Source organism: Prionailurus bengalensis, chromosome D1 (assembly GCF_016509475.1).
Source record: "Prionailurus bengalensis isolate Pbe53 chromosome D1, Fcat_Pben_1.1_paternal_pri, whole genome shotgun sequence".
Lineage (NCBI taxonomy): Eukaryota > Metazoa > Chordata > Mammalia > Carnivora > Felidae > Prionailurus > Prionailurus bengalensis.
In genome coordinates, this window is record NC_057346.1 from 105,443,418 (window position 1) to 105,456,087 (window position 12,670).

General features: G+C 59.6%; 2 protein-coding genes across 3 annotated transcripts; one reads left to right on the top strand and one right to left on the bottom strand.

Moving 5' to 3' along the window:
- Positions 1–1,332: 1,332 nt before the first annotated feature.
- Positions 1,333–7,964, top strand: CCDC86 (coiled-coil domain containing 86). The gene is made up of 4 exons (XM_043581270.1): positions 1,333–2,332; positions 5,093–5,222; positions 6,884–6,958; positions 7,153–7,964. Exons 1-4 carry the CDS (start codon positions 1,572–1,574, stop codon positions 7,270–7,272), a joined length of 1,086 nt encoding a protein of 361 aa, XP_043437205.1. The 5' UTR covers positions 1,333–1,571; the 3' UTR covers positions 7,273–7,964.
- PTGDR2 (prostaglandin D2 receptor 2) lies at positions 7,834–12,667 on the bottom strand. Of its 2 annotated transcripts, XM_043581267.1 has the most exons (3): positions 12,529–12,667; positions 11,729–11,795; positions 7,834–10,454 (listed from the first exon to the last, which is right to left on the bottom strand). In XM_043581267.1, exon 3 carries the CDS (start codon positions 10,444–10,446, stop codon positions 9,256–9,258), a length of 1,191 nt encoding a protein of 396 aa, XP_043437202.1. In that variant the 5' UTR covers positions 10,447–10,454; positions 11,729–11,795; positions 12,529–12,667; the 3' UTR covers positions 7,834–9,255. The 2 variants fall into 2 exon arrangements, with proteins under 2 accessions (XP_043437202.1, XP_043437203.1); XM_043581268.1 differs by lacking the exon at positions 11,729–11,795.
- Positions 12,668–12,670: the final 3 nt, after the last annotated feature.

Below are 12,670 nucleotides of genomic sequence, written 5' to 3' on the forward strand. Positions count from 1 at the left end.
GGGGCTAGGAGAGCTGGGTGAGGAGGGGTCCTAGCTGCTTCTGCAGTGAGAAGCTGAGCCGGGCAGGGCCACTGCAGGGCCTTCCATGGCCCGGGAACAGGAGGGTGCTGAGCCTACAGATGGAAGGGCCAGGAAGGTAAGAGGCTGACACGTGATTACCGCACGAGAGTGCAACTATTTCTGATGACATGAAGGGATGGTGGAGAAGCCTCCCTAACCCTTAGGGAGGGGGTTTCAACAGGGTGAACTCACCAGGATGCATCTTGGATGCCGTGGGGCACCAGCCAAGGGGCAACGGGTATTAAGGGATTCTCAGTCCACTTTTCCATCCTCCAGAAACCTTTGTCTGGGTTTTCCTCCTCCTCACCTCCTCCTTCATCAGCACTCAAGACACCCTGGGCCCAGTCTGACACTCACTCCCGCTCCAGTGTCAGCAGAGTGACTCAGCGGGTAGGGGCAGTGCTCAGGGCCTGGACTTCTGCTCTGCCTTCTGAGTCCCCTGAGCACCCCTGGACAGCTTCCCAGGCCCTCTCATAACCCCTCAGCTGGAGAAAGAGTGATCTGTAAAAGAAGCCAGTGGGACAGCCGGACAGGGTCCTGGGATCCCTGCGGGCCATCCCCAGGCAGTTCTAAGGAAACACTGAAGATCTGGGATACAGCTGGGCAGCTTCTAAGATGTTCGTCATCAGACTCACGCTGTGAGTGAATCAAAACTTCCTCCTGGGTCTCTCGCAGCAGAAGGGAGAAGGCAGGCTCACACCCTGCAGCAAGGACCTCTGCCTTGGCTAAAAAGCAGCTCAGTGATGATCTGAGCACTGTTTCCAGAACTGGGGCTGAAGGTGCAATTGGGCCACAGGACAAAAGGTGGTGCATCTTACCAGCTCCTCAACTTCACGCATGAATGTTGAAAATGTTGAAAAGGGAGAGCCATAGATACTTAAGCACGGGATGGGAGAAGGAAGAAAGGGTTACCTTTAACATGCAACTCAAGACTCACATTTCCCGCTTCTGGGATTCGCTACAGAGCATTAACTCTGGTGGTTATGAGTACTCCGTCAGGATGATTCTCGATATACCTAAGCTCGTGCAAAATCACCCATATTACAAATGAGAAAATTGAGGCCCCGAGGGTGGGACCCCCGTCCAATTAATGGCACAGGAGTGAGTTCGCCGCAAAGTTTCCACCCAGCCTTGCCTACAGGCGCCCTGGACCTCTTCCCAATCCTCGTCTCCCCCGGGAATGGGTCACCCACCCCCTTCCCTTCTCTGCCTGCACACTCTTCTCCTCCACCCCGGGGGAGTAAGACTGCACGAAAGGCAAACGCACCCCACGAACGAGCCATCCCCGGGGGGTAAATGCGCCAAAGCGCTTTGCGCACGCGCCTTGTAAGCCCAGCCCCCTCGGGCCGTCGATCCCGCCTCTCCGCCCAACACCGACCCGGTCTCCCCGGCAACAGCCCCTCCTGCCCCACGCTGATAGGGCGGCCCCTGACGTCATAGGACCGCGCCGGTAGCCGCAGAGACGGTCGCGGCTGCACGTGGGTGAAATTTGGAAACTTACAGGCGCCACCATGGATACACCGCTCAGGCGCAGCCGGCGGCTGGAAGGCCTAAACCCTGAGTCCCCCGACACCCCCAGCTCAGTTTTACAGGCGAGACGGGCCCTTGTGGAGTTCAGGTCGGACCCAGAAGAAACGAGGGAGCCCGGGTCACCTCGGAGTGCGCGGCAACCCGGCCTGGAGTCCCCCCGACGTCAGCCGGAGACAAGCCCGGGATCGCCTATTCTACCGCAGGGTGCAGGCTTGGGGTCCCCCCGAAGGGAGCCAGAGCCGGGCCCAGGGTCCCTCCAGCGCCAGCAAGATCCAGGCCCGGAGTCGCCCCCAATACTTCCGGAGTCGGGTCCAGAATCCCCCGGATTTCAGCCAAAGCTAAGTGGGGAGTCCGCAGAGTCCTCCCAGGCCCAAGAAGAACTGGACTCGGAGTTGGCCCTGAATAAGAAGGAGCTGGCCCCGGGGTCTCCCCGACATCAGCTGCAGCCGGGCCCAGCATCACCAGAGCCTTACCTGGGTCAGCAAGCGCCGGGTCCGGAGCCCTCGCGGCCACTACAGGAGCTGACAGCGCAGTCACCCGGCTCCCCCCGGGGTCAGCATGAGCCGAGCAAACCACCTCCGGCCGGCGAGACGGTGAGAAGCGGCCTCGGGGCAAAGAAGCGGACGAGCTCTTCAGCCCAGGCCCCAGCGTCCAAGAAGTTGAAGGAGGTGGAGGAGGTTCCTGTAATCCCTAAGGGAAAGCCCAAATCGGGGCGGGTGTGGAAGGACCGCTCCAAGAAAAGGTGAAGTTGGAGACCGCGGGGCAGGGTTGTGGTTCTCTGTGGTGTTGGGGTGCCAGTGCCGCCTGGAGACGGGCCCTGGGTTGGAGAGAGTTCACATTTTGGGGGTCTCACACAAACAGCTAATTATAATCAGAATGTGGTAAAATGCCCCGGGAACCCAGGGAGGGTGAGACCGTGCCCTGGAAGGTTATGTGATGCTTTCCTCCTCAGACTACCTGTGGACCTCTCCTGTAACACCTTATTTGTGTTTTCCTTCAGCAAGCATTATCTTTGCCCTCTGCCTAGAGAGGGAAGCAGAAGCGAGTAAAGCAGCCATAACATGATAAAAAGCCGGGGGGCCTTCACCACCTTGTACCTGTTAACAGTTATTTGTCTCTGTCATAAGAAGTATTACCAAGCCCTGAGTGTATAGAATACTGCTAAGCATCTTGGTGAGGGTTGGCCAGGGCAAAGGCCTTGCAAAGAGAGGGACCGGCACGCGTCGTGGCATTTAGTCTGCACATCAGTACCGTGAAGCAGCTGGTGTTAAGATTCTGCTCGTTTTGCATATGAGGAAATCAAGGCTGTGGGGAGAAATGGGGGGCGGGGAGGGGATATCCGACGCTAGGAGGTCAGGGGTGAAAGCCGAGAGACCAGTAAGGAGGCAGTTGTAGTAGAAATACAACAGGTTCAGAAGCTGCAGGCCGGGCTTGTGGATAAGAGCCAGAGGGCCGTTGAATTGATGTATGGGGTCTTTGAGGAAGCAGCTTCGGCGGGTGGTGAGTGGGCCCAGAGACCGGCGAGGTAGCATCTGCAGCAGGAGGTATCCGAAAGGAGGCCTGCGGAGGGACGCAGTCAGCTGGGAAGGCCTGGCCGCAGCCCCACCTTCCAGACTGATGTCAAATGACACCTGCACAGGACTCCTTGGGTGTGCCGTCTTCCTTCTCTGAAGGGTGGCGTTTATTGGGTACATACCATGCGCTAAATGCTTCTCCAGCCTTGTCTCCATTGATCATCCCACACCCTTCGGAACAGGAGCCATTCTCGTCTCTGTATAACGTGGGAAGTCGCCGAAACCCAGGCTACCTCGCCCAAGGTCACTCAAGTAGTAGGCAGTGGATTCAGGCCCTGAAACCCAGGCCGGCCTGCCTGCCTGCCTGCCTGCCTGCCTTCAACCTCCAGGTAAAGCCAGTGCTCTGGAACCGCACCGCCCCAGTAGCTAAGCCGCCGGGCACATGTGGCGATTTAAATTTAAGTGGATTAAAATTTAAGAACCCCCAAATTCCGATTCCTCCGTCACACCAACCACATTTCACGTGCTCATCTGACAGAGCGACTGGAGGCCACCTTACAGGACAACGTAAATACAGAGCATTTGCAGCATTACAGACAGTTCTGCCGGGCTGTGCTGCTCTAGAAACATGCAGCATTGTGTCCTGGAGCTCTGTGTGCATCCAAGTCCCCACTTTCTTGTCCCTTTGGGTTTCTCGCAACTGGGGTAGGGAGGAAGTCTGTGCTCAGCCCCGTCCTTTTGGCCTTAGGAAGCCAGGTCTTCAGCACCGGGTCCCTGGGGAGAGGGCGAAGGAGCAGTGTGTGTGTGTGTGTGTGTGTGTGTGTGTGTGTGTGTGGAGGGGCAGGCGGGTGTTCTCGGGTCAGAACTCGGCCGAAGGTGGACAGGCCTGGGGTCAAGGTCCAGGCTGTGCGTACCAGACTCCTGCGGAGCAAGAAGGTGGGGAGATGACCCAGGAGAGCAGAATTGATTGACCTTTCCCCACGGTGGGGAATGGGCTCTGCCCTGTGTGCACCACAGCCTTCAGAGGCTGGGGCGGGCCCGCTGACCTCCTGTGACCACTTGGGGTCCCATATAAGGGACCAAGAAGTGGATGAAAGTGGATGAAATTTCAGAAGTCAAGAAATGGGTAGGGGAGGCAAAAAGGCCACTAGGAGAGGATCTGCTAAGGAGAAAAGGCCCACGGGACACCCAGGAAGACTTTAGATAGTTCTAGGAGAAAGACCTATGGAAAAGGGGAGAGCATAGCTAAGTGAACCCCCATGGTCTCATCACCTGCTCAACTTTCTTTTTCTTCCTGCAGTATTTTCCAGCACATCCTAGATGGATCATTCCACGTGTACATCCTTGCAGTATGCATTCTAACAGAGACCATCCCGTTTGTCCTGTGACTGTAATGTCACTCTCACACTCAGGAACACCAGGACGTCCCCGATACCTTCTAATGCTACTGCCCCTTTTACATTCCCCCTACTGGGGAGAGAGATTCTGAAGAGTTCATTACAGAGGCCCCTCACCACCCGCGCTGTTCTGAAACAGAACAGGCCGGCCCCGGAGGGAGGGAGCCCTATCTCCAGAAGCATTAGCACCCAAGCTGACTTTGCTTGGTGGAAGCAGCAGAACTTTACAGAAAGGCTGTGTGGTCTGGACTATGGTCATAGACAGCCTTCAGTCTTGACTGCCGTTCAGGTACAAGGTGACCTTGGGCGATGATTCAACCTCTTTGGCCTTGGTTTGCTCCTCTGTTGAATGGAGAGGACAAAAGTACCTGTCCCAGAGACCCATAATAGGGCTTAAGAAATGGCAGCCGGCATGAGTGGGGCCCATTCCTGCCCCAAGTTTCTGCAGACCCGGAGGGCTGACTGCCTGGCAAGCAGGCAGGTAGGGATGTCATTCTCCCTGGGTTCTGGGGTAGAAGGTCCAGAGCCGAGAAGAGAGTGGGCATTGGTGCCCCCCACGGACTACAAGAGTGCCCGTCATCTCCCACACAGGTTCTCCCAGATGGTTCAGGACAAGCCCCTGCGCACATCCTGGCAGCGGAAGATGAAGGACCGGCAAGAGAGGAAGCTGGCCAAGGACTTTGCTCGGCACCTGGAGGAGGAGAAGGAGAGACGCCGGCAGGTGAGGGGCCAGCCAGCCGGGCTGAGGCTGGAGCTCAGGGGCCTGATCCGGTGACTGCTGTGATAGGCCTGGGTGGGGGAGACGGGGACTCCCACCTGTGCCCAGAGGGAGGCAGGGCACCAGGCTAGAAGCAGAAGTGGGGTCTGGGACCCCAGGTAGGGAAGCCCAGTGGAACGTCCAGCTTTGCCCAGGGCTCCATATGACACTCGATGATGGGGAGGAGCCCGGGACAAGGCCCCCCCAGTGGCCCTCACTGATGATAGAAGCATTTGGTGAGATGGGCTTAGGGTCCTTGCTCAGGTAGAAAAGCTTCATCCCCGGAGTTGTTGCCATCATTCTCCAAGAAGCAGCCACCATGCGTCAGCAAAGTGGATACCCCACACATTCCTCCGGCTGTCTCCCGGACGTTCTTCCCCAGGCCAGAAATGCCCTCTCAGAGGTTCCCGATCTCCGGGAAGCCCCAGGGTGGCACACAGAATATGGGTCAGGGACCATCACACCAGGACTGGCATTACTGGAGGAATGTCACTTGCCTAGTGATCCCAGGGTCACGGGAGGAGTGAAGCACCTCACCCCGAGTCTGCTTACTGAGGGAAAGGGCTGAGCCAGTCATTCCGTCATCCGTCGCCTGCTTCGAGCCGCCCCAGCTTGGCCCGTGGCCGAGGCCCTGCAGATACTGAAGCGGCTGCCGTGTGCCAAGTCCTTGTCTCACTTCCTGTGTGGCCCTGACTCCCTCTTGGGCAACACAGGCCTTCTTGTCACCGCCCCTCAGGAACGCCCCTGCCCAGCCCCCAGCCCAGCCGGTCCCCTGATGGGAGCCCAAGTCTCACTTCTCCTTTCTCCCCGGGGGCCCAGGCCACCCCTGTTCCGCTGAGAGGCCAGGCGAGGCTCCTGACCATACAGCGGCCTCGGGGCCGACATCCCCTCGGGCCCCACCAGGGACAGCAGTCACCACAGCCAGAAGACACTGGACTCCCCATTCCCAATACAGACTCCAACTAGATTCATCTTCGAAGTGCTCCCAGGAGGCCGGGTACCATTCCAGGGCCGGTGCATGTACTCATTCATTTATTCCTCAGGACAATCCTATGTAACCCTCCTCACTTTGAAGATGGGGTGTTGAGGCACAGAGAGGTTAAACGAGTTGGCCAAGGTCACCCATCTGGAAGTAGCAGAGTTGAGATTTGAGCCGGGGCCAGATAGCTCGGGAGCCTCTTCTCCACAGCCTCCACCCTTCCCAGCCCCACGCCTGGACGAACCTTAGGGGAGACCCTGAGGAGGTGGGAGTGAGGGAGAGGGCCAGGCCACCCCTCTTCCCTGGCATTTGATGAGGGGCTGGTGCCAGGGGCCGTGGTGCACGTGCCCGAGTTTCCAAGTAGGGAACCACCTGTGTCTTCCCTCCCCCGACCATCCTCCTATCTAAGCCGCATAACCAGGCACCTGCCTTGTCCGCTGCAGTCAGGAACTTCCCGCCGTCGTGGGCCTCTCGTCCCACGGGCATACCTCTTCGCTGGCCCTCCCCCGGCCACACCACCAGCGACAGTCGGGCCGGGGTGGAGGGCCTTTCCTCCTCCCTGGGAACTCAGCCAGCTCTCTGGGGCCTAAGAGACCGGGGCTGCCTCAGCTCCTAGACCCAAATCCCCGTCCTCTGTGTGTTCCAGGAGAAGAAACAGCGCCGGGCCGAGAACCTGAAACGCCGCCTGGAGAATGAGCGGAGGGCAGAGGTCGTCCAAGTGGTGAGTGTTGTCTGGCTCGGGGGACCTGAACCACGGCCAGGCTGGGCGCTGTGTTCGAGAGACCTCGGCAGCCCTGCCTCGCGGCCTCCACTCCTGCTGCGTATGACCCAGGCTCCCGTGGGGAGGCCTCCCTTCCCGGGGCACAGGGCAGAGACTACAACTGCACTGACGCCTTCTCCTCACCCCACCCCCAGATCCGAAACCCTGCCAAACTCAAGCGGGCAAAGAAGAAGCAGCTTCGCTCCATCGAGAAGCGGGACACGCTGCCGCTGCTGCAGAAGCAGCCCCCCCAGCGGCCAGCGGCCAAGGTCTGAGTCCGGGACACGTAGAGGCCATCTGTGGCCCACCACTGTGTCAGACACCGCACTTCTCCAGCCGCTGTCACGTGCCTCTGCGGGTCTCGGCCCTGTAACTCTAGCCCCACTCCACCCCACCCCACCCCAGAGGGGCTCTGAGCCTTTGAGGACTCTGGGGCCCGGCAGAGACTAGAGGAGGGAAGAGGTTCAGCACCCCCCGCCTCCTTCCCCCTCCTTCAAGTGCCTTGCAACCAAGAAGAGTAAATTCTCTGGTTCCTCGGGGAGCTAACATCTGGAAGGTGATTCCCCAAATGTGTGTTTCTGTCTCAAGGTCATGGGTCCAACCCAGGCCAGGAGGCTGCAGTCAGGAACCAGTTCCCCTCACACCATCCCAATGGTTGCTCTAGGTCCCTCTGCAGCCCACTGACCCTGTCGCCCGGCAGACTGAGCCCAGCTCCCCTTCCTTTTCCACACTGAAAGATTAAGGCGGGGAGGTTGCAGGGAGCCAGGTTCCCCCAGCTCCCTCTCACCTGTACCGGACGCTGCAGAAGCCCCAGAGATTGGCTTCACGCCACGCAGTCTGCATCAAAGATATTTATTGAAACACTGCTGTATACTGGCTCAATTCTAGGTATTGGGGAATATAAAGGCCCCTGCCCACAAGGAGCTTTCATTCTGACGGAGAAAATCTAATAAACAAGAAAACGGCATTGTGCGTCAGGCGGCGACAAGTGAGGGGAGGCTGGCAGGGCGCATGGCGAGGTGTTAAGAGGGGTGTCTGTTCAGCCAGCTGTGCATCTACTACTACCCGTTTGCTGAGCACTTACTGTGGGCAAGGCCCAGCACCGTGGCAAACGGTAAGCTGGCCAGCCCAGTCTCCAGGACCCCAGCCAGGAGTGGCACAGGCAGCACTGGACCGAGAGCCCAAGAGGGTTTCTCTGCTCTCCCACAGACGTTTCACCCACCAGTTACTGGCAGCAACTCTGTGCCTGGCCTCGGGGCAGACCTAAGCACAGCGATCTTTGTCCTCCAGTCCATGGTGGCAGAGGAAGCACGCGGCACAGTGGATGTGCTACAAGGGAGGGACGAGCTACCCCTTATATCTGCACATTGGAAGGCACGGCTGTCCAGTGGCTGCTAGTCGGGAGGTGGGTTGCAAAGATTTGGGGATTACCAGCATTGCCCACAGGGCATCCCATGGAATACCAGGCCTATACAGGTGTCAGATTCGCAAGGAAATGTCCCGTGCTGGGGTCTCCGAGGCTGCCGTACACGTTGAAATACTAAACAATGAGAAGACCTTCAGCAAAGATGCCCGTTGCATTTGGGTTAGCCCCGGTTGACCACGACAGCCCTCGCTTTTGCTACTTTATAAGAAAAGCCTTATAGAAAAGGCCTTGCTTTTCTACCTGGGGCAGGGGAACGTGTGATGGTTCATGGTCAGCGTGCAGACCCTGCACTTGGGGCACGTGGATGAACCTCCACGTGCCTCAGTCTGATCATGGAACGTACCGTCCAGATTGTGAGATAAAGCGTCTAGCTCAGTACACGGTGGCTGAGGGACTAAATGAAGAGGTTAGACCAGGCCAGTGCTTCCCAAACCTTTCCCCTCTGTCTTCTACCCCAAAACCCATCACTGGTTTCATGTGAAAACACTCCCCTCCCTCCCCCTCCCACCATCTGACAAAGTTGAGCTTCAGGGGGAGTGTGTCCTGCGTGCCTCGGGAGTCCACTGCCCAGTCGGAGAAATCTTGTGGTTTTCACTGTGTGTTGTCCCTGCGCCGACTTCGTCTCCAGGGAGCTTGCTAGAAATGCAGAATCTGGGCATCCCGCCCCGCCTGCCGCCTGCCTAGGATTCTGAGAAAGACCGAGGAGGCCCAGGAGGCCGGGCGCTGCAAAATGCAGATCCCTGGGTCGCTGCCTGACGTCGCCCTCGGGACGCTCTCGCTCGGCATCGCCGCCCTCCTTTGCCTCCCGGGCCGGCGAGCCCCGGCCGCCCTCTTACCCCGAGGTGGTGCTCAGCGCCCGGTTCAGGGGGCCGCTCTCGTCCTGGGACCGGGCCCGGGCCCTCTGCGCGGACGCCAGGCGGCCGCCGCACAGCCAGGCGAGCAGGCGCGGGGGCCCGGCGGCCGGGCGGCCGGGGGCGGGGCGGGGGCCGGAGGCGCGGCGGCGGCGGCTGCTCCCCAAGCCGCCCAGCTCGCTGTCGTCCAGCAGCACGCTCTCCAGCACGCTCCGCAGCGAGCGCCGCAGCTTGCGCAGCACGTCGGGGCACGTGAGCACGTAGAGCAGCGGGTTGACCACGCTGTTGATGAAGGCCAGGCTGGTGACGAAGGGCAGGCCGCGCCACACGAGCGGCCGCAGCGTCGCGTCGGCGTGCGCGCGCGCCTCCAGCAGGCTGAACACGTGGTAGGGCCCCCAGCAGAGCGCGAAGGCCGCCACCACGGCCGCCACCAGGCGCACGAAGCGGCTGGGCCGCCGGCGGCCGCGGTGGCGCAGCTGCACGCTCACGACCGCGTGGCTGGAGGCGATGATGGCCAGCGGCACGACGAAGGCCAGCAGGAACTTGCTGACGGCCAGGGCCGCCTGGCGCGAGTTGCACGTGGCGTCGCGGTCGGGCCCCGGGTTCAGGAGCAGCACGTTGTAGTAGCACATGATGCGGCCGTCCAGCCGCGGGATGGTGTCCCGGAACAAGAAGTAGGGCACCGTGTTGAGGACGGCCAGGGCCCAGAGCACCAGGCAGACCCTGTGGGCCGCGGCCACCGTGCGGTGGTTCTGCGCCCACACGGGCCGCACCACCTGCAGGCAGCGGTCCAGGCTGATGGCGCTGAGCAGGAAGCCGCTGGCGAACATGTTGAGGAAGAAGACGGAGGAGTGCAGCTTGCAGAAGGTGGTGCCCAGCTCCCACGAGTGGCCCACGGCCAGGAAGTAAGTGAAGAAGGGCAGGGAGGCGGTGGCCAGCAGGTCGGACAGCGCCAGGTGCAGCACCCAGGTGGTGACCACGGTCTGGCGCATGCGGCAGCCCACCACGAAGAGGATGAGTCCGTTCTCCGCCAGGCCCAGCAGCGAGGCCAGCCCGTGCAGCAGCACCGACACGTGGTCCATGTAGCGGATGCTGGAGTTGCTGTGGCTTTGGATGCGGCTCATCTGCTCCAGGATGGGGCAGAGCGGCTTCAGCGTGACGTTGGCAGACATGGCCGGCTCTGCGGTGGAGAGGAGGGGGTGCTGAGGTAGGCAGAGCGAGGGCAGCAGGGGACCCCCCCCCTCCCCAGGGGATAGGAACCTGACCCGTGAATGGTATAGATGAGGCCACCGGGCACCAGTGACATTGAGCCAAGGCAGTCAGGTGGGGGAATAACATCCCAGCTGCATGCCCTTGGGTGAGCCATTTAACCTTCCTGGGCCTGCTTTCTCCTCTGGGACATGGGCATCTGTCATAACAAGACCTAGCTCATAGGGCTGTTGGGAGTGTTCAATGAGCTAATATACATAAACATTTAGAGCAGAGCCTGGCACACAGGAAGCACTGCGTCAGTATTGTGACTGTTGTTAGCAGGTCCCCTAAGGTCACACGCGAGGCCAGGCCATGCAGGACTCCCAATCCCGCGGGGCCACTGGGGCACAAACAAGGCCCCACCTGAAGGACGGGGGTGAGTCAGCCGGCCTGGGGGATGGGAGTGGAAGGAAGAGGCTGTGCCTTTAAGACATGCGCCCTCCCTGTCCACAGCACCCCCAGATCTTGCCTCTCTGCAGCTTCTCTGTGCAGCCCTTTGCTCCCACAACCGTGGCGTGTGGGGTATGTTGACTTTGACCGGTGGAGCCAGCCCCTCCTCTCATAGTTGGAGAGGAAATAAGATAAGAGGAGGGAGAGAGCTAGGCATGAGAACTACCAGACTGGGACTCTGGAGGCCCAATGGGGCTGAAAGACTGCCATCTGCCCAAGGGCGCCGGGCCACCCTCCTGCCCCAGGAAACCCATTCCTTTACTGACTCACGCATTCATTCAGCAGGTAGTGATTGAGAAACTACTCAGGTGAGCGCTGGGGAAGCCAGCCTCTGGCAGATGTGCGGACACCCCAGATGTGCACACCCACAGCTTCATCAAAACCCCAAGACTTCCTGATGTGAGGCTGGTTGAGATCCACAAGGGCAGGGGGGCAGGGGCGTGGTGGGGGAGGCTGCCGGCAGGAGGCATAGGATGGCTGGCAGGGATTGGGAATTCAGATTGTCCTGGGGCCCCACTATGCGCCAGAGATTCCAGTAGGTCCTTTACATAAGCGCTCTCTTGCTCAGGACTCTAGAAAAAAGGCACTAGACCTTCACTCCATCCCATTTTACAGGCGTGGAAGCCGCGGCTCAAGCCACCCAAATAACAGACAAGCGGGGAAGCAACAGTTTAACGCTCACTGTGTTCTCTTTCCTCTACCTCTGCCGTAACCAAGAAGAGAAGGAAGCGGGGGGTGGTCTTCAGTACTCACATTTCCAGGGGTAACACTGTTGGCCGGGATGAGAAAACCCACAGTCTTCTCCAGGTAGCATGGGCCTCTGGAAGGCGAGGCCCCAAGAGATCAGACTAGACTCTTCCAAGCAGATGAGCCCCAGGATCGCAGGCAGGTCGGGGCGGGGGGAGCAGTTGGGCCCGTGCTCCCCAAGAATGCTTAGGCTTCTCAAGCTTTACAGTTTGCAGAACAATTACGCTCGCGGTGACCCTGTGAGACCCCATTTTTCGGAAGAGAAAACTGAGGCCCAGAGAAGCATAGCAACTTGCCCACCATTCCTCAGCTGCAGTGGTATAGCTGGGACTCCACCCTGCAGACAGATGAATGCCATCCCCTCTCTGCACTGGAACATTCCCTTCAGCGCAGCAGCCTCTTGCCAGTTCTCATGGGGATGCTCAGAGAGCACAGTCCTGCTACACCCTGGGGACCCATCGGGATCAGTCTTTCTGGCTGCATGGAGTCGGCCCCCAGCCTCCCGGGAGTCTTGTGGAGCCCAGCAGCCAGGGTCCTGCTTTGGGCGGGGGTTAGGGGCAGGGAATGCAAGCTTTTAGAATCAGTTACCCTAAGACTGCCCCTGTCATCCTCCCACCCAGACTGCTGTGAGTCTGGAAAGAGAGGCTTTTGTGCTTACCCCTGTGCCCTCTGCTTCTCTGAGCAGTGTGTCCCCTCCAGTCTTCGGGAAACCCAGCCCTCTGCCATCCTGACTTAAAACTGTGCCTTCGTGGATCCAGAGAGGGCACTAAGGCTGCCGAGCCCCTGGGCTATTATTGCTTCCTTACCTGGGCACAGAAGGAGCACAGGATTCCAGCCCCAGAGACAGCTTCTGGTGGCAGCCAGACAAGTCACCGAGTCACCGAGTCACCAGCAGGCAGAGGCAGGGGAGTGGGGCTGAGGGAGGAAATAGCTATCAGCTCCGGAGTG